General features: G+C 36.1%; 1 protein-coding gene across 4 annotated transcripts in view; it reads right to left on the minus strand.

Annotated features, from left to right (window-relative positions):
* LOC121369164 (plexin-A4-like) overlaps positions 1-21,861 on the minus strand; it is an 80,501-nt gene that overhangs the window by 12,204 nt on the left and 46,436 nt on the right. For 3 of the 4 annotated variants that reach the window (XM_041494062.1, XM_041494061.1, XM_041494060.1), the window contains exons 3-18: positions 18,763-18,951; positions 17,606-17,728; positions 16,497-16,597; positions 15,200-15,344; positions 13,927-14,098; positions 11,054-11,229; positions 10,073-10,195; positions 9,317-9,421; positions 7,881-7,980; positions 5,764-5,930; positions 5,159-5,310; positions 4,229-4,334; positions 3,545-3,681; positions 2,272-2,439; positions 1,736-1,829; positions 363-617 (exon numbers count right to left, since the gene is read on the minus strand). In XM_041494062.1, the coding sequence (XP_041349996.1) occupies positions 363-617; positions 1,736-1,829; positions 2,272-2,439; positions 3,545-3,681; positions 4,229-4,334; positions 5,159-5,310; positions 5,764-5,930; positions 7,881-7,980; positions 9,317-9,421; positions 10,073-10,195; positions 11,054-11,229; positions 13,927-14,098; positions 15,200-15,344; positions 16,497-16,597; positions 17,606-17,728; positions 18,763-18,951 (2,313 nt within the window). The remainder of the gene's footprint in view (positions 1-362; positions 618-1,735; positions 1,830-2,271; positions 2,440-3,544; positions 3,682-4,228; positions 4,335-5,158; positions 5,311-5,763; positions 5,931-7,880; positions 7,981-9,316; positions 9,422-10,072; positions 10,196-11,053; positions 11,230-13,926; positions 14,099-15,199; positions 15,345-16,496; positions 16,598-17,605; positions 17,729-18,762; positions 18,952-21,861) is intronic. The other variant, XM_041494063.1, reaches the window with a different exon arrangement.

Raw genomic sequence — 21,861 nt, forward strand, 5'->3', positions numbered from 1 at the left:
ACAATTTCTCCAGTCAATGAGTAAGTTTGTTTTTCTCTGTAGATTCTATAGAAAGTACCTGTATTGACAGCCACTGAACAATTTTTTCAGTCAATGAATTAGTTTATTTTTCCACACAGCCACCCTATAGCCAGTACCACACAGCCACCCTATAGCCAGTACCACACAGCCACCCTATAGCCAGTACCACACAGCCACCGTATAGCCAGTACCACACAGCCACCATATAGCCAGTACCACACAGCCACCGTATAGCCAGTACCACACAGCCACCCTATAGCCAGTACCACACAGCAACCGTATAGCCAGTACCACACAGCCACCGTATAGCCAGTACCACACAGCCACCCTATAGACAGTACCTGTATGGAGAGCCAGTCATCCTTGATGTACTTCTTGAGGTGGCTGTCCCCGGAGAAGGAGTAGATGTCTGGATCAGGGTAGTAGAGGATGGGGCCGAACTGGTTCTGGTGGGAGATGTTCTTCAGTGTCATCACGCCGTCCATGTTGAAGCCGTAGTGCACCTCGAGTGGACTTGTGTCCGTGACGTTCACCCCGGGGTTCATGATGCCGGGAACGGGACACTGGATCTCTATCTCGTGCTCCACTCGACAGTTCTGGTAATATACAATAAACATGTTAGACATAGGAATGTGAATATTTAGTTATTTTGTTATGTGATATATGGGAATTGTGAATATTTAGTTATTTTGTTGTGTGATATATGGAAAATGTGAATATTTAGTAACTTTGTTATGTGATATATGGGAAATGTGAATATTTAGTTATTTTGTTATGTGATATATGGGAAATGTGAATATTTAGTTATTTTGTTATGTGATATATGGGAAATGTGAATATTTAGTCATTTTGTTATGTGATACATATAACCGGAAATTTTCGCTGATTTTTATTTTCGTGGGTTTCGAGGGTAAGTAGTCAGCATCGAAAATATAAATCCTTGAAAATATTTGAAAAAATCAACAAATTCTAACTAAAATATTTATTTTAAAAACCATAACACACTGACAATTTACCGGAACATTTTATTTTCTGTCATGCGCAGTCCACCGGATACGACAAGAGAATAGTATAGTCAAAACAACAAGTTGGAATTTTTAAAAAGTTATTGCGTGAATCTTACTGTTTGTAGAATATAATGAAATATTTTTAAATTTCGTATATTGTTTTTGTCAAGGTCCGCCCGCACTGCATCAGAGATTCTGGGGTGGATGAATGCAGATTTCAACATTTCCTGGCGTATTTTTAATTCTGCCATAACTTTCATAATCCACCTTGCATGAATTGGCTTTATCGCCGAAGTATGCATTTCGATCTTGATGTCCGTTACAACTTCGTTACAATATTGCACATCCTACCTTACCAAGCCACATGACTCCACCCCTCCACACCACACCATCTTTTTTTTTATCATCCCCCCCCCCCCTCCCCCCCAACTCACATCAACATTCCACCACCATACATCACCAATCCACCTCTGTTGACCATTTCATGATTACAAAATGCCTGTTTTTTAGGTATCTTTATGGCTAAGTTCAGTACTGTGTTTATCAAGAATATGTGAAAATATATTGGATTCTCCTCACTACTGGTTTGGCTAAAATCCACAAATTAGACAAAATTATCAAGCATAAAAATTAAATATGAAACTTACAAAATAGTATCATCTAATGTCTGGTTAAAAATTAACTTGATTAACAGCACATATACTTACAGTCTTATAGAAGTTGCCACCGTATGTTGTGAAAAACTCCGGCTTCTGTATCAGATCCAGTCCTTGACCAACGACAGTAATAGTTGTACCTCCACTAAGAAGAAAAACACAAGAATAACCCAAAATGACAACAACAAAAAAATAGTACATAACACACAAGTTGATAACACTGTGTTTTTTGTATACTTCTCACATGGAAAATCAATTTAATGACATCCTGATGACCTAGACATTAAAGCCACATTGTCCAATGAAATTAACACTACTAATATTGTGCTTGTAAGAATGTGCTGTAAACAGGTTCTAATTGGTAAAGATGTTTAAAAAAAATTTAAACCTGGTTTTTGAAGATATATAATAAAATAAAATATTTACTCATGGTCATTAGACACCATTAGATTAGATTAGTTGTATCTTACAACTTGTTTAAAAATATATCCAACTTGCTTTGGTTTATTAGGCATGTTTCCCAATAACTTGTTATAATATAAATGATACCCAATGAGCAATTACAGTATTTTCTGTACACACAATACCTGAGGATACTTCTCCTGGGCTCGATCATGGTTATTGTAGGGTCCTTGAGGTACAAGAAGCGCTCTGGTACGAGTTTCTTCAGACCTCCAAAACTCACTTCAACCTCCACATCATCCGTGGCAGCCGTGTGTTGGGATGTCCGACACTCCAGAGTTGTCTTGTTTGACCTGAACATGATAAAAACATTTACATGTAGACAGAGTTGTCTTGTTAGACCTAAACATGGTGGACACATTTACATGTAGACAGAGTTGTCTTGTTAGACCTAAACATGGTGGACACATTTACATGTAGACAGAGTTGTCTTGTTTGACCTGAACATGGTGAACACATTTACATGTAGACAGAGTTGTCTTGTTAGACCTGAACATGGTGGACACATTTACATGTAGACAGAGTTGTCTTGTTTGACCTGAACATGGTGGACACATTTACATGTAGACAGAGTTGTCTTGTTAGACCTGAACATGGTGGACACATTTACATGTAGACAGAGTTGTCTTGTATGACGTGAACATGATGGAAGCATTTACATGTAGACAGAGACCTGAACATGATGGAAGCATTTACATGTAGGCAGAGTTGTCTTGTTTGACCTGGACATGGTGGACACATTTACATGTAGACAGTTGTCTTGTTTGACCTGAACATGGTGGACACATTTACATGTAGACAGAGTTGTCTTGTTAAACCTAAACATGATGGAAACATTTACATGTAGATAGAGTTGTCTTGTTTGACCTGAAAATGGTGGACACATTTACATGTAGACAGTTGTCTTGTTAGACCTAAACATTTACATGTAGACAGAGACAGAGTTTTCTTGTTTGACCTGAACATGGTGGAAACATTTACATGTAGACAGAGACAGAGTTGTCTTATTAGACCTAAACATGATGGAAACATTTACATGTAGACAGAGTTGAGAATTACATCTGGCCAACATGACATTTGAGGGATTCAAATACACAATAACACATGTAAATCTAAACAGTATTTTGACCACTGAACCCGTTACCTGATTTTCAGAGTATCACTATTTTTACCATTGAATACGTACCTAATTTTCTGTGAGACTATTTTTACCACTGGACCAGTTACCTAATTTTCTGTGACAGCCATGGTTGCTTTTACCATTTACCTTATTACTTATTTTTTATAAATGATTCATTTTATCATTGGTGTTTGCCAACTTGTATTTCTTTATCCAGATTGATCAACAAACTGTGGTACAGACTGACAGAGATTACAAACTTCACACTCATTACTCACCTAATGAATTCACATGGCTCTCCTCCCACTGTGACTGTTCTTTGACTTCCTGTGTTCATGTTGCTGCCATGGATACCAATAACAGTCCCTCCAGATTTAGGACCCTTCTTGGGTGTAATGGATGTCACTTGTGGATCCTGATGATAAAATGTATTATTGGGATGAAAATGACACTGCCCAAAAACATACAGAAATATTGTTTTCAGGGTTTTGTAAAATATGGAGTTATTGGTGTGAGTTTTGTAGATTTTAGGTAGTGCTAAATTCTAGAAATCTGGGCCCCGTTTTACGAAGCTACTTCAGCACTAAAATCACTGTAACTTATCTGCCTAATCTAGAATTTTAGCCCCATTTTACGAATCCAACTTGGCACTAAAATCATCTTAACGTATGTGCCTAAATCTAGAATTCTATTCCCATTATAGTGCTGCAAATATGAGTTGGGGTTGTAGGGGGGAGGGGGAAAGAATTCTATTAAAATTGAGATGTTTGGAGCTTGGATAGTCAAAGACGTTTCCAGTTGAGCTAAAATTAGCAGATTAAAGCTCAATTTTTAAAATTTACTTTAAGGGTGGGGGGTTGTGTGTAGTATGATTAAAACATTGCATTTAACAGCTTTAGCCACATGTATGTTACTATTGCCATCTACACCCTGAAGGAGTTTGTGACGCACACATGACTTACCACAAAGTAGAAAGGAGTGTCGGACTCAGCTGAGTACATCCCGTTTACCAGCACGATGATGTTACCAGACTTCTCATCCCGGGAGATATCAGTCTCACAGGAAAATCTAAAACAATGAATGGATTAAATGCATTGATGGATTGGTGGATGTATGTATGTATATATGTATGTATGTATGTATGTATGTGTGAGTGGATGGATGGATGGATGGATGGATGGATGGACGGACGGACGGACGGACGGATGGACGATGGATGGATTGATGGGATGGATTAATGAATTAATGAACTTGTGTGTGGATATATGGGTGAATGGATTGATAGGTGGATTAATGGGTACTTAGATCGAAAATGTGATGGATAGATGAGATGTATGAATTGATACATAGACAAATTGATTTAAGGGATAGATGGATGGATGGATGGATGGATAAATGAATGAATTGATAGATGGATGGATGAATGGATATAGCAGATGGATATAGATGAATAAATCGATGGGAGAATAATAATGAATGAATTCATGAACAAATGTTTACGACACACCAGCATGAAAAATACATCAACTATTACTACGTACAAAAGCCACAAATGCCATAATTTCTGCGTTTCATTTGGCAACAGCACGAGAGAAGACCATTGTCCTCTTGATAATAATTCCGGGTCATAAATTTTAAATATGGAGAGCATTTAAGGAAACTGAAGCATCATAACAAAAAAAGAAAAATTATAAAATATGAGTGCAGTAACTCTCAATCATTATTCATCTCTGGGCATTGAAACAGCCGCTTTCAAGTGGTACTAAAATGTGTTGATTAGAATAATAATGTGTAAGGAATTGAATGGGTAAAAATCAATCTCATTATCTAATCTTTTCCGACACACACCACCATTGCCAAGCATGTCATTAAGATAACTGTGATTTACCCACCTGGATGAGGGTTGGTAGTGTTCTCGGTGTATCGTACACTTCACACCTGCCACAGACACGTTACCAGTGATGTCCGTGTACTTCTTGCCCAGGTTAATACCAGTCACGGAAATGTTGGTCTTGCCATGAATTGGTCCCGTCGTAGGACTGAACTGAAAACAAAACAATATTATAATTTATACAATTTACAAATAATTAAACACTTGGCCCCTAATCAAACATGATAATAAGTTAATAATGAAACGTATCATTGATATGTAATAAACACGCTACGTTTTTCCATTAGCAACAAGGGATCTTTTATATACACTTTCCAACAGACTGGACAGCACATACCACAGCCTTTGATATACTAGTCATGGGTGGGCACTGGTTGGGGCAAGAAAAAACCCAATGGATCTGCCGAGATGGTTTCATCCTACGACCTAAACATTCTGAAAAAGTGCTCAACTGAATGAGCTAAATCCCACATAGACAGAGAGAGGAGACCCCACTATCACCAAAGGGGTCCTTTATATGCACTATCCCCAAAACAGGACAGTACATACCATGGCTTATTTTTGATACAATAAACACAGGTAAATTACATGTGAGCCTGCACCTACCCTGAGGATCTGTGGGTTGGGACAGGCTGCCGAGCGATCTAACCACGTGTTTCCACAGTGTTTCTGCAGCGTGCACTTGTCATCACACCAACCACACTGGTACTCCTTGTCCATGCTCAGACACTTGCCGCAGTTAGTCACCATCAGAGGACACTTGTAGATTCGCACTGGTAAATATAGATACAAGTAATTAATAAACGAATGATTAAATGAATGAATGAATGAATGAGTGAATGAGTGAGTAAGTGACAGAGAATACTTGTAGATTGGCACTGGTAAACAGAGACATAAGTAATGAATGAACGAGTGAGTAAACGAATGAATGAATGATGAATGAATGAATGAATGACAGAAGACACTAACAGATTCTCACTAGTACCAGTAAATATACACACAACTAATGAGTAAATGAATGAAATAAAGAAAAGAAAAAGAAACAAACGAAAGAAAAAGAAAGAACGAAAGTTTGTTTGATAAAGTTTGTTTTGTTTAACAACATCACTAGAGCACACTGATTTATCAATCATCAGCTATTGGATGTCAAACATATGGTAATTTTGACAGTCATAGTGAGGAAACCCGCTATATTTTTCAATTAGCAGCAAGGGATCCCATAGACAGGATAGCACATACCAGGGTGTGGTGCACTGGTTGGAACGAGAAATAGCCCAATGGGCCGACTGACAGGGATCAATCCTAGACCGATCACACATCAGGCGAGCGCTTTACCAGTGGACTATGTCCCGCCCAAAAAAGAAAGAAGAAAGAAAGACGTATTTTATTTAACAACACACGCATCACAATTTAGCTATGGTTATATGGTGTGAGAAATATTGTTAAGGACCAGAGATAATAAGACAGGAAACCTGCTGCCATCACTCTATGGGCTACTGTTTTTGATTAGCAGCAAAGGATCTTTTTATATTCATCATCCTACAGACATGATAGTACATACCACGGCCTTTGTTAAAGCAGTTGTGGAGCACTGGCTGGAACAAGAAATAGCCCAATGGGCCCACCAATGAAGATCAATCCTAGAGCAAATGAGCATCAGGTGAGCGTCTTAGCACTGGGCTATGTGAAGGAATGTTTAACAACACCCTACTATGAAAAATATACTGGCTATACTGTCAAACAAAAAGAAAGAAAGAAATGTTTTATTTAACGACGCACTCAACACATTTTATTTACGGTTATATGGCATCAGTCATATGGTTAAGGACCACGCAGATTTTGAGAGGAAACCCGCTGTCGCCACTACATGGGCTACTCTTTCCGATTAGCAGCAAGGGATCTTTTATTTGTGCTTCCCATAGGCAGGATAGCACAAACCATGGCCTTTGTTGAATCAGTTATGGATCACTGGTCGGTGCAAGTGGTTTACACCTACCCATTGAGCCTTGCGGAGCACTCACTCAGGGTTTGGAGTCGATATCTGGATTAAAAATCCCATGCCTCGACTGGGATCTGAACCCAGTACCTACCAGCCTGTAGACTGATGGCCTAACCACGACGCCACCGAGGCCGGTATACTGTCAAACAAAGGTTAAAATATAAAGATATGAAATAAAAATTTATACAAGTACATATTATTTTTTGTTATTTAAAAAAAAACCCAGTACCAGTGTTCATTAATCATCCAAAAAATCCAACATGGCACAAAATGTGGTGCGTTAAGCAACCAACTTTCTTAAGAAACCGGTACAACCAACTTGCACTCATTTAGAATGGGGGAGGGGGGGGGCAAGACGTAGCCCAGTGGTACAGCGCTCGCTCAATGCATGGTCGGTGTGGGATCGATCCCTGTCATTGAGCCTATTGGGCTATTTCTTATTCTGTCTGGGGGATGGTGCATATAAAAGATCCCGTGCTGCTAATCAAAGAGTAGGCCATGAAGTGGCGACAGCGGGTTTCCTCTCTCAATATCTGTGTGGTCCTTAACCATATGTCTGACGCCATATAACAGTAAATAAAATGTGTTGAGTGCGTCGTTAAATAAAACATTTCTTTCTTTCTTTCATTTAGATGGCTATCAAACACTGAAATAAAACTGATATTAATATTAAATATATAGATATCTACTCCATGTTGCATACGATGTATCCCGTTATGGTTACCTTTAATGTTAGATGGATTTCCCAGGGCAAATCCTTTAGCACCCGAGATCACTTTGAATGAAGCTGTCACAAATGGCTGTTCTGTGTCATCAGATTCAAACTGTAGAAAACAAAACATATTATTAAATAGACCTGTGAAAAAAAACACCGAACCACACTAATTTTTCCTGATTTGTGAGGTATGGCTTTATTGGTGAGTGACAGTATTTAGTGTAATATGGCTAGCATGTGGTTTCCAAGAAACATGACCCTAACTGTTCAGTTTAATAAAACTATTATGTGGCAGCACAGGGACACTAACAATGTTTCCTCTACCAACAGTGAAAAAAAGTTTATTTTAATTTATTTAACATGTGCAGCTGAAACATTGATGGTATTAGTGGTAATAATAATAAAAAAAAAAAAAAAAAAAAAAAAATAATAAAAAAATAATAAAAAAACGGGCACCTTTTTCAAATTTATTTTTATTTTAAATTAAGAAAATTCATGTCTGCGGGCCTGTAAAAGATAAAAGAAAAAAAAAGTCTGGTCTTAAGATTACAGTATCAAACGTTCTGTTTTTAGTGTCACCCAACGTTACGTGTTTACTCTAGCATACAAACACTGATTAACGAGCGCTGCAGACAAGCTCCATAAAATCCAGACTTCGACTCGACTTCCTCATATCTCTTACGTAACTGCCTTTAGTGTGATGGGGGGATTCTTGATACTGCTGTTTTACGTTGCTTTTATTTCTTCAGTCTTGTGTGAGGGATGAGCTTCCAGATATTCTGTCTGATGAAACGGGAAATGGGAGCCGCAGCCTTTACGTGCAGTGTGAGGTTTGTCTGATCACTTCCAAGTGACTAATGGGGACAGGATGTGGCTCAGTTAAACAGATCAAGAGACAAAAGAGTCGGCATGGTGTGCCATGATTTCAAATATTAGGAGAGGCTTTACTAGCCCCTCACATCTCTTTCTTTCTGGTTCTCCTTTTTGTTTTCTTCTTCTTTTTTCTTCTTATTTATTGGGGTGGGGTCAACTGACCTTACTTCTGATAAGACCACCCATTAAATTAAAACATATTACAAAGTTGAGGAAAACACACACAGAGTGAAAGTGCAGATAGGGACGAGAGAGAGAGAGAGAGAGAGAGAGAGAGAGAGAGAGAGAGAGAGAGAGAGAGAGAGAGAGAGAGAGAGAGAGAGAGAGAGAAAAGGCAAGACACACTGCCACCACATAGACTTCTTCTACCAATGATAAAGCGACAATAACTCTTTTATATGCATCCCCCCACCCCCCTCCAAAGACAGGATAACATGGTGTTTGATACATAGCATGGTCTTTGATATATCATCTTGGAGGAAATGAAATTAATAAGGACATTTATTTTCTAAATTAATAACTAACATACACTTACCCAAATTTAAACTGATTTAGTAAATTAAAGTGCATACCTTGACTGAATCACAAGTAAGACTTGATGAAGTGATGGTACCAGGAACATTCTGGACCTTCCCAACATAGGTAAACACACACTTCACATTGGAGTTCTGGTCCCCCTAGAGAAACACAAAATTCATACAATATAGGTAAACACACACTTCACATTGGAGTTCTGGTCCCCCTAGAGAAACACAAAGTTCATACAATATAGGTAAACACACACTTCACATTGGAGTTCTGGTCCCCCTAGATAAAACACACAAAATTCATACAATATAGGTAAACACACACTTCACATTGGAGTTCTGGTCACCCTAGAGAAACCACCCAAATCAAACAATATAGGTAAACACACACTTCACATTGGAGTTTTGGTCCCCCTAGAGAAACACATCAAATCAAACAATATAGGTAAACACACACTTTTCACATTGACTTCTGATCCCCCTAGAGAAAAATACAAAATTCATACAATCAATAAAAAATGTATACATTTCAACATCTTTATTTAAATTGTTTTCTTTTGTTAATAACATTTCCAAAGTAACTAGCTTACTAAAATATGAGCTGTATACTATCATTATTTTTAAATATTAGTTTTTAATAAGTAATAAACAAAATATGTATTAGGGGTTTCTTTCAGACCATTTCAATTATTGGAATTAATATAGGTAACTACGACGTATTTCATATTATCGGGTTATTTTATTGACATTTTCAAGTGGGATTTATTTATAATATTGATAGTTTTTAAAACACATTCAAACCTTCAGATTTCTGACTCTGACTGCTATCTGTTTTTCTTCCCCAGAATGCACCAGAATGTCTGTATCCTGTCCCGAAGCTTCAACCCGCGGACAGGAATCAGTCAGAGTTATTCCACTGGAAGTCTACAATTATAAAGTAATTGTTATTAAAACAGTAACAGACAATGAAGTATTCATTACATGTTTCTTTTAGATTCCTTTTAAAGCACCCCCACCCCCATATCCCCAACAGAACAAAATGGAAAGCAATATAATGAAAATACAATTACAAGTCATCAGCTAATGATACTTTTCCAAATATGAAATGAATCTAACATAAAATGACAAACTAGATGTTGCACAAGGAATGCCTATGTACTGTATGAATAGGATGTGAAAACCATTTAAATGTATCCGTCTGACAAAACTGATGTACTAACATTAAACAAGATATAATCAGCAAATCAGGGCTTGAATTAAAAAATGTGTTACCTAAGGCAATTTCTGAAAGCTTTTTGCAATAGACAAAATCCTCACCAATGGCAAGTTTGAACCTGCCTACAGCAAATTTTAAACCAGTAACATTTGCAACAAAAAAAATAAAAATTAAAAACCAAATATTTTCCCCTTCAACCAACAGCAATCATTTTTATCCAATGCCAAAAAAATATGCCATCAGTAAAGCCCCAGACCTACAATTTATATCATAGCTACGGAATTTGTCATTAGAGCTGCTGTTAAGTTTGAACACTGCAAATGTTAAATGTTTCTATATACCGTACATTATCTAAGAGACAGAGAGATAAACAGGCATACATTAGAAAAATAGATACATATATATCATACAGTCACTTCAGACAGACATTACAGACAATAAAAAAGACAGATATTACAGACAATAAAGAGAAAGACAGACATTACAGACAATAAAGAGAAAGACAGACAGAAAGAACGGGGTAGAACAAGCCAGGGACAGAAGCCCGCCTAGACAGACAGGTTTACCTGGCAGGTAGACGAGTCTTTCTGACAGGTGTTGGTCTCGTAGCACCACTGACACTTGAAGGCACTGGTGGCACAGCTTGTGCAGTTGTCATGGACGCGGCAGTCAAACAGCGACACACTGCGAGTGACGATCGACCGGCCCTGCACGTGGAAGTGTAGAACCAGCTCCCGATGATCTGAAACAAGATTAATTCATTCAATTCAATGCAGATGATTTAGGAGTTTACACATCTCCAAACTTAACACTTTTATTAATTCATTCAATGTAGATTATCTAGGAGTTTACACATCTCCAAACTTAACACTTTTAATTCAGTCATTCAATGCAGATGATCTAGGAGTTTACACATCTTCAAACTTAACACTTTTTAATTATTTTATTCAATGCAGATGTAAATTATGATGGTCTAGGAGTTTCAAAATCTGCACACTTTATTAGTTTGTGCATTAAAGCATAAATATAATATATTGATATGTTGTAAAATCAAAATGCTAAATATTTTAATATTTAATTCAATGACGATATACATTATGATGATCTAAGAGTTTTAAAATCTATACACTAAACACTTTATTATTTTATTCTCTGCAGCATAAATAATGATGACAGGGATGTGATACCAATTTAAAAAAAAGCTGAACTGATCTTTACAAAGCTGAAAACTCACACCATATATACCATACCTAAATAAGGGTTATTTTTCAGCATTTTAAATCAAATTGAATCTAAATACTTTTAATTATTTAATTCAATTTAGATGTAAATTAAAACATGTTACTGTTTCATGCATCACAGTGTAAGTAATAATGATAGCAATTTTAAAGTCTACACCTTATTTACTTTAATATTTTATTCAATACTTTGTTTTGTTTTGTTTAAAAACACCACTAGAGCACATTGATTCATTAATCATCGGCTATTGGATTTCAGTATTATTCAATACAAGTGAAAATTATGATGATCTAGTTTTACTGTATACTTTATTTTTTTATTCATTGCATGTGCAAATAATGTCAAACAAGTTCTAAAATCTACCCACTAGACACTTTGTTATTTTATGCAATGGCAATATAAAGTAAGATGATATAAGAGTTTTAAAATCTATACATTATTTCATTATTTGCAGGTGCAAATAATGATATAAACATGTTTTAAAATCTACACATTATACATTTTATTAAATAATGATGATAGACACAAATTGTATGCATTTTGTGTCCAAGTTTAGTGACGTGGATTCTGGTCCCCTTCTTAACTAGTTGCCTTTTAATGGAAGGGTGATAAAAAGTTAAAATGTCTATTCCATCTTAACTTTAATGAATTTTTTTAAAAAGACAAAATCTGCAGAATTACATGTAGACTTGGTTTGGTGCCAAAATACATGACTGAATGTTTTTCTAATTTGTGATGTAAAATTGATAATTATCCTGTAATCTACTCTTTTTTATTTTTTATTAGCCACATTTAAAAAAACCTAACATTTTATTAATATTACACCTACATGCACCATAATGAACATAAATAAGTGCGATTATGAGTTAAGTTAAGGCTTACAGGTTGAGAGAAATGTAGATAAATGCCAAAGCTTAGCAGAGATAGAACACAAAACTGCCGGAAAGGTAACACCTGTATCTCACTTTTATCAATGCTAGACCAAAAAAAAAATGTTGCCATAAATAAATACTGCATAATAAAAACTTTGATTTATACAAAAAGAAGAGGCTAGAAAAGTTTAGATATTAAAAAAGAAACACTGAAAACTGTTCTGAAAATACATAATTGCTATTCCAGAAATTATTAATATGGGAGGGGTGGGAGTTATTTTATTCTCCTCGCCCGTTCACAATTATTTGTATTAATTTAGCAATAATGCATTAAATAAAATTTGAATTTAATAAATTTTAAAATGTTTAAAATATGTACTGAGATGAACATTATTAGATGTATTTAAAAATCAAATTTCATGGATACAGGACTTATATTTAGTGAGAAATAGAGCTAAACCAGAAACGTTAAAGTAGAACAAAATGTAAAAGTTGCTGCTGCCTGAAGAGTAAAGGTGACACCACACAATATGAGGAAGGAAGGACGGAAATGATTTATTTAATGACACACTCAACACATTTTTTATTTTCCGGTTATACATCACCAGACATATGGTTAAGGACCACACAGATATTGATAGAGGAAACCCACTGTCGCCACTTCATGAGCTACTCTTTTCAATTAGCAGCAAGGGATCTTTTATATACTGATGGGAAAGAAATATAAAAAAACACATGGAATTGTAGACCAAATGTAATTCACAACTAGCGTAGTAATGTCTGTATTTCATACCAAGTTGTAATGTGGGATTAATAACTTAGTGTTGAATGAGCTGCCTATATGTTCCCAGTCAATTTCTGACAATATGAATTGATTTTTGATGCAGTCATTATTTCTTGTTGCTATCTGTGTGATCCTTTATTTCTTTCCATCAGTATATATATCATTCCATAGACCGGATAGCACATACCATGGCCTTTGATGTACCAGTTGTGGTGCACTGGCTGGAGTGAGAAATAGCCCAATGGGCCCACTGATGGGGATTGACTAACCACGCATCAAGTGAGCACTTTACCACATCCACTGGGCTACATCTACCACACAACAGAAGTGCTTCGTACAAGAATAGCCACGAATAAACTGATTTCCATAGCAACCCAAGAAATGATGCTTGTCCTGTCGATTGGCTATTCTCGGGGCTACTCTCATACCAGTCACTCGGATTGTGTGGCGTTTCCTTAATACCTATAACTTATCTGTTTACTTCATACAAGCAAGACAAAGATAGCAACACAAGCACACCAAAGCCAAACATCTACCTACTCACCCTTACCCTGAGGAATGCTGGGAAGGTGTTCTTTCTCGGGAAGGCGACAGGTGACGGTGTTGTGGTGTATCGAGGCCGATGTGTCGTGTTTTTGATGTCCCGCCTGAAAACGACACTTCAGATCCAGCTGTGACGGACTCTGTACTGACACCTTTTCCAGCTCAAACGAGATCTACAAACACAATTACCATTATAAAGGCATATGTAGAACAATAAATTTAATTGTGCCAAAAAAATTTGGAAGAAAGATGTGGTTATGACATGGTTGCAATAGATCCTAACTTCATGGGCCATAACTATGTCAAAAACGGCAAATCCTCATGGAAAGTCAAACTTGATCCCATGAGCTCAATATCTTGAGGCATTGAGAAAACAAGTCCAGAAAACCGTCATGATAGGTCAAGGTCAAAAATAGGTAAATCCCCATAAAGTCAAACTTGGTCTGTAACTCTATATGATGAAGCTATATACAAAATTTCATGATAAAGTCCACAAGACACTCTTCGATGGATGGATGGACAGAAAGATACAAAACCTACAGTCGCCTCCAACTATGGGACCAAAAAATATTGTTAAATTTTTTTTATTAATTCATATCAGTAACTAATTTCTATAAAGCATTCTGAAGAATATTTTTCTTCTTTATTGCAAATCTTTACTTTGAAAAACCCCCACATTTTCCATAAAAATGTACTAATTCATGAAAAAAGAACAAAACCCTTTTGAAAGATTATTGCTCACCCACATGTAGGCTTACATCCTGTCTGTGGGATGGCACACATAAAAGATCCCTTTCAATTAATGCAAAAATGTAGCGGGTTTCCTCTCTAGGACTATGTCAAAATTGCCAAATATTTGACATAAAATAGCTGATGATTAAATAAATCAATGTGCTCTAGTGGTGTTGTTAAACAAAACAAACTTTCGTACTACTCAAGGTAAAAGCATGATGCCCACAAAAAGTTTATTTTGTTTAACACATTGATTAATTAATCATAGGCTAATGGATGTCAAATATTTAGTAATTCTGACTCGTAGTCATCAGAGGAAACCAGCTACATTTTTCTATCAGCAGCAAGGGATCTTTTATATGCACTTTCCCCCAAAACAGGAAAGCATATACCAAGGCCTTTGACCAGTTGTGATGCACTGGTTGGAACAAGAAAAACCCAAATCAGCTGAATGGATCCACAAAGGTGGTTTGATCCTGCAAGGCAACCACCTTAGCCTAGAGCTCAATCGACTAAGCTAAATCCTGCCCCCTGATGCCCACCTGTTCTCCAGCCTTGCCATTCTGAAGACTCTCGTAGCTGAGAGTGTCGGGCTGGATGTTGGTGATGCGAGCACACGACTGGTCGATGGATGGCAGCCAGTGAGGGCGGACTGCCGATGTTTGACATCGTTCTTTTGTTGTACATCTAGAAACAATCAGAGAGAAAACCATCAAAATCTTTAAAAAACCCAAACATTTAACTAATTCTTTCCAGGCCCCACTACTGTCCATGACAGAGCTGGGACCTGTGAGGGACGTGCCCAAAACTATAAGGGTGTAGGGGCACATTAATAGAATTCATGATCACGAACTAATTCTTATGAATATTTTGAAGAATATTTTTTTTCTTTATTGCAAATTTTTGCTTTGAAATTTAACCCTGTAAATATTTGACCATCTAAATGGGACCTCTTTCTCTTTCAGTTAACATTTCAGTCTAATTTACCAGTTACCAGTCATTCAGTTCATCAAATCTGCTGGATTTACCAGCTAAATAAACATATCTTTTATGATTTACCAGCCAGATAAACAATATTCTGCTTAGTAATATTGCATGATGTACTGGCTAAACATATCAGGCCGAATTTACGAAGGCTATTTTTATATTTACACGCAGGTGGTTAAGCATAATAAGTGTAGACACACGCATGTAATCTAAAACAGGCTTTGTAAATTCACCCATCTTTACTTATTTAGTATTTCTGCATAATTTACTAGCTGTGTAAACAAATCCTGTTAGCATTCATACATGATTTACCAGCTAAATAACAAAATCCTGTTAGCATTCATACATGATTTACCAGCTAAATAACAAAATCCTGTTAGCATTCATACATGATTTACCAGCTAAATAACAAAATCCTGTTAGCATTCATACATGATTTACCAGCTAAATAACAAAATCCTGTTAGCATTCATACATGATTTACCAGCTAAATAACAAAATCCGGTTAGCATTCATACATGATTTACCAGCTAAATAACAAAATCCGGTTAGCATTTCTGCATGACTTATCAGCTTAATAAACATATCCTAAGCATTTCTGCTGTATTTACCAGTTCGATGAACAAAGTATGCTTATGATTTCTTCATGATTTACCAGTTAAGATTTGCAGCTTAGCATTTCCGGATTATTTAACAGCTAAATAAACAAATCCTGGTTTGCATATCTGCATGATTAACCAAGTAAATAACAATATCTTGATTTGCATCCAGGCATGATTTCCCAACAAGATAACAAAATGCTGCTTATCATTTCTGCATGATTTAGCATCTATATAAGCAAATCCTGCTTACCTATCCTGCATTATACACCAGCCACACGTACTGTCAGCTTTGGCAACACACGCAGCACACGTCAGGTGATCCTCACAGTGCAACACTGATATCAGTGACACCTGGAAACAAACACTCAATTTATAGCACATAGAGAAGACAAAAGGTGAAAAGACTACCATAAACCAAAGAAAGAAAGGAACGAAATTCTAGTCTATGTTGTTTAAAAAAAACCCAAAAAACATTCAGCTTGATATTTAGTGGTAAATGTTAAAGACAGTTGCAATCATATCTCATGAGTCGGGCTTGTGCGATGAGTGTGATATGATTGCAAACTTCACAAAATTTTCTATTTATTGTATAACTTTTGGCAATTTTTAAAATGCCAGGAGCAAAATAGTTCTGGCTTTCTTACAGTGAAGATAACACTTCTACAGTGATTATAACACATTTTAGAGTGAAATAGTGAAATTTTTACTCTAAAATGTATTATCGTCACTGAGTGACTGATAACATTTTTATTTCATCGATATTTTAAGATATTTCACTAAATGTTATATCATAAAGTGGAATCTAAAGTCAGGACAGGACAAATATTTGAGAACAAGATGTCAAAAAGAAAGGAATGTTTAATTGTGATAACTGATTTGACTGTATCACTGTATCAGGGCTAATTCAGAATTTATCACAAGAGATGGGGAAAGGGAGGCAATTTTTTTTTTACCCATCACCAACAAAATATAACTATCTAAACCATGCATTTAGAAACCTGTGTCAGAAAATTAACAATTTGTATGCAAAAATAAGTGGGAGTTTTTTTTAATTAAAAAATTCATTTTAAAATATGAGTAACTAGTGAAAAAACAGCAATGAAAAATAAAGAAATACAGTTTAGTTATCTGTATTTACAGTTAGAACATTACATTGTATTCATGTGTATTTTGAATGTTTGTTTATGTACTTATTTTTATGCTTCTATCCAATTAAGGTTCATGCACACTGTCCTGGACACACACCTCAGCTATCTGGACTGTCTGTTCTGAACAGTGGGTTAGTGATTAGTTAGTAAGTTGTTAGTGAAACAATGGTACAAATGACCTGTTTTAAACTAATAGATGTTTGTATCTCACCTTTAAAGCCGTCAGTACTATAAGCTTCTGCATGTCACTGGCAGGCCACAGTTCTTTAACCGGTCCCCGGATATCAACTACCACACTGGATAAAATACTCGCACCATCTCTCAAAACAACAGCCTGGAAAATACATTTTTGTTTCAGAAATTAATGCTAACAGTTGACTTGGAGACCTGTTTGAAAAATTTGAACATAAAGTGTTATTATTATCTTTATTATTTAATTAACTACTATTTAGTAATTAAAAAATATATTAAACATTCATTACCTATACAGGGTAGTATCTAGCCTAAAATAAGAGGGGACAGTAGAAAAGTAATCAGGGCAGAGTAACAGAAGGAATTCTCCATCTGGGCCTTTTCTTTGTATTTTTCCTGATCCATCCCACCCAAAAGGCATGGCCTACTCTGTATTTAAAACAAGAGTACTAGTGAGGTTCATGATATGCATGTCAAAAGTAGGTCGCAGTGACCTAGTTTATGCAAAACACTGCTGCCATCTCAAGTTGTACTTGTATGCAAGGTTTGATGATCCTAAATGAATTGATAAAGATATGGCCCAGATGGAGATTTCATTTTATGTGCAGTAATGTGTGAAAAGTAGGTCACTGTGACCTAGTTATGGTATATGACACGCCACTACCCCAAGTTGTACATGCATACAAGGTTTGGTGATCTTATATGAATTGATAAGGACTATATGGTCCGTACAACGATTTCATTTAATGTGCAGTAATGGGTGAAAAGTAGGTTGCATTGACCTAGTTATGGTACGTGACATACCAACATCTCAAGTTGTACATGATGCAAGGTTTGATTATTTTGTATGAATATTGATAGGAAAGATATGCTCTGAAAATTAAAAGTTTATGGCCAGATGGACAACGCCATGCAAATGTACCATAATATGACCTGTCAAAGATAAAATAGAACTATTAAAAAAGTATTTAAAAAATCATGAAAATATGCAAATTTGGTCAAAAACCCCCAGGAATTCCTACAAAATCAAAAGTTTTTCATGGTCTCTTTTTACATATCAGTAGAAAAGAACCTCTCTAAACCAGATACCCCTTGAAACAAGACTATAACATGGGTGTCCAATTTAAAGGAGTTTCACTGTAATACAGTAATTTATATTCTATATATTTACATCACCTTGAGAACGCTGCCTGCTGTTGTGCCGATGTAGGCGATGGTGTGCTGTCCCTCCGTCCTCACAAGCACGGACATTGCCGATGTGTCATCGAGAACAAGTTTCGGTGCGGCCCTCAATGGCTCCGTCCCCTCGATGGAGCTGTAGGCTTCAGCTACATCTGAGTGGCCACAGTAGTCCACAGTGGCAGACTGCAATTATAAATAACATTCATTAATTTGATATTAATGTTTTCCATTGAAATTTAGAAACAGATCCATTGAGTACTCATTTCGGCCAACTAAAATGAACTACACTTAACAGATGTTGTACACAGCAATATTACTAAGGATTGAGTTAAAAGTTATTTAAGTCGTTTTGTTTACCGACACCACTAGACCGCATTGATTTATTAATCATCGGCTATTGGATGTCAAACATTTGGTAATTTTGATACAATCTTAGAAAGGAAACCTGCTACATTTTTCCATTAGAAGCAAGAGATATTTTATATGCACTATTCCGCAGACAGGATAGCACATACCATGGTATTAGATGACCATATGACTGTATAAGATGACCATATGACTGTATTAGATGACCATATATATGACTACATTAGATGACCATACGAACTGTATTAGATGACCATACGAACTGTATTAGATGACCATACGAACTGTATTAGATGACCATACGAACTGTATTAGATGTCAAAATGACTGTATTAGATGACCATATGAACTGTATTAGATGACCATATGACTATTAGATGACCATATGACTGTATTAAGATGACCATATGAACTGTATTAGATGACCAAATGAACTGTATTAGATGACCATGTGACTGTATTAGATGACAAAATAACTGTATTATATAGATGACCATATGATTATTAGATTACCATATGAACTGTATTAGATGACCATATAACTGTATTAGATGACCATATGACTGTATTAGATGACCATATGACTATTAGATTACCATATGACTGTATTAGATGATCATATGACTGTATTAGATGACCATATGATTATTAAATTACCATATGAACTGTATTAGATGACCATATGAACCGTATTAGATGACCATATGACCATATGACTGTATTAGATGACCATATGACTATATTAGATGACAAAATAACTGTATTATATAGATGACCATATGATTATTAGATGACCATATGATTATTAGGTTACCATATGAACTGTATTAGATGACCATATGAACTGTATTAGATGACCATATGACTGTATTAGATGACCATATGACTGTATTAGATGACAAAATAACTGTATTGTATAGATGACCATATGATTATTAGATTACCATATGAACTGTATTAGATTACCATATGACTATCTTTCCAAACAAAATTTATTTCACATTTTGTCTACACGCAGTATGTCTACAATTGCAAAAACTTCCATTCTCTGGAATTAATATATAAACTAGCCTATTTGCAGTGATGGCAGTTCTTTGTGCTATATTTATTTATTTTTAATTATTTCAGCAGTGTTGCTTGTAAGACTGCTAATCACCTGAACACAGTCCAAATAAACAAAGAGCTAGCTCACGATTTGATCTTTAAAACACACATAACCCAACTATGCCTTAACCTCTTTTCAGTGGTATTTTATGCAAAAGGTTCTGAACATGATCTCAGTGATGTAGTGATTAAGCCACTGGACTTAAGGTTGGTAGGTACCGGGTTCACATCCTGGTACTGGCTCTCACCCAGATTGAGTTTAACAACTCAATGGGTAGGTATAAGGCCACTACACTGACTTCTCTCTCACTAACAACTAATCACTAACACTGTCCTGGACATACAGCCCGTGCAGCTGAGGTGTGTGTGCCCAGGACAGTATTCTTGAACCTTAACTGAATATAAGCAAGAAAATATGTATAAACCATCTAGTTGGACAATATGACTATAAATTCATCAACAGAGTTCTTTCTTCAAACTCTCTGTTTTACATAAAACATGCCATGAATATCATTGACTGTTTCCTTGTATATACATTTCACTTTGTTTTGTTATCTCTCTGCCTGGATCAAAGCACGGTCTAAAGGTAGACAACCGGTTCAAAGAACACACCTCCGAGGTATTGGTGAACCCGATTCTCACATCATCACACTTTATGAGAGAACACAGCTGTTGTAATGATAGCATGGAGAGAACCCTTGAGGGTAGTTGCCGAGGAAAAGTTTAATTTTCAAAGGTAAGCTAGCCAAGGAAAGAGTGAAATTGAGACCTCTTCCAGGAGACTACCATCTCAAGTGATCTCAAGAGATGCTATTAACATTTCGCATCTTATCATGCAGCAAGGCTGGTTCGTAGAGTGAAAATAAGATTCTGCTAGGTTAAAAACTCATGGCAATTTATTATTTAATTCCACATATATGTAAAGTACACACACTAGTTACCATTGTGGAATGTTTGTACATGCAGTAAAATTAACTTTATCTTATTGTACTGTAGTTTATCAGAATTTATCAGAATTACATTGTCAGTAAAAAGTATTTATTTATCTTGAACATCTTTTTTTTCAAGAATTTTATGATCAGAAGTTTCCAAATGGGAGGTAACTCACTGGTGGTGTACTGGCTTGAGATGTGATGGGTTATGAGATCAATTGTCCTTGGGGGCACAATCTGATTTCTCAGTGCTGGTAGGTTTAATCCCTCACTATGTGGGATGTGGAAGAAAGGAAATGTTTTATTTAATGATGCACTCAACATATTTTAATTACGGTTATATGGCATTAGGCATATGGTTAAGGACCACACAGATATTGAGGGAGGAAACCCACTGTCACCACTTCATGGGCTATTCTTTTCAATTAGCAGCAAGGGATCTTTTATATGCACCAGCCCACAGACAGGATAGCACATATGACGGCCTTTGATGTACCAGTTGTGGTGCTACATAGCCATACATAAAATTAAAAAAATTGTTTCTAATTTTCATTATTATTCATACTTACCTAGTACTAGCACAACAACTATGCTATACAACCTGAGTCATCTCCTCCACTGCAGAATTGTCTTCCCTTGCTGGATGTATATCCATATCCGCACATGGGCAGACCATTGTTGTATAGCATAG

The sequence above is a fragment of the Gigantopelta aegis genome, chromosome 3 (genome assembly GCF_016097555.1).
Source record: "Gigantopelta aegis isolate Gae_Host chromosome 3, Gae_host_genome, whole genome shotgun sequence".
In the NCBI taxonomy this organism is placed as follows: Eukaryota; Metazoa; Mollusca; class Gastropoda; order Neomphalida; family Peltospiridae; genus Gigantopelta; species Gigantopelta aegis.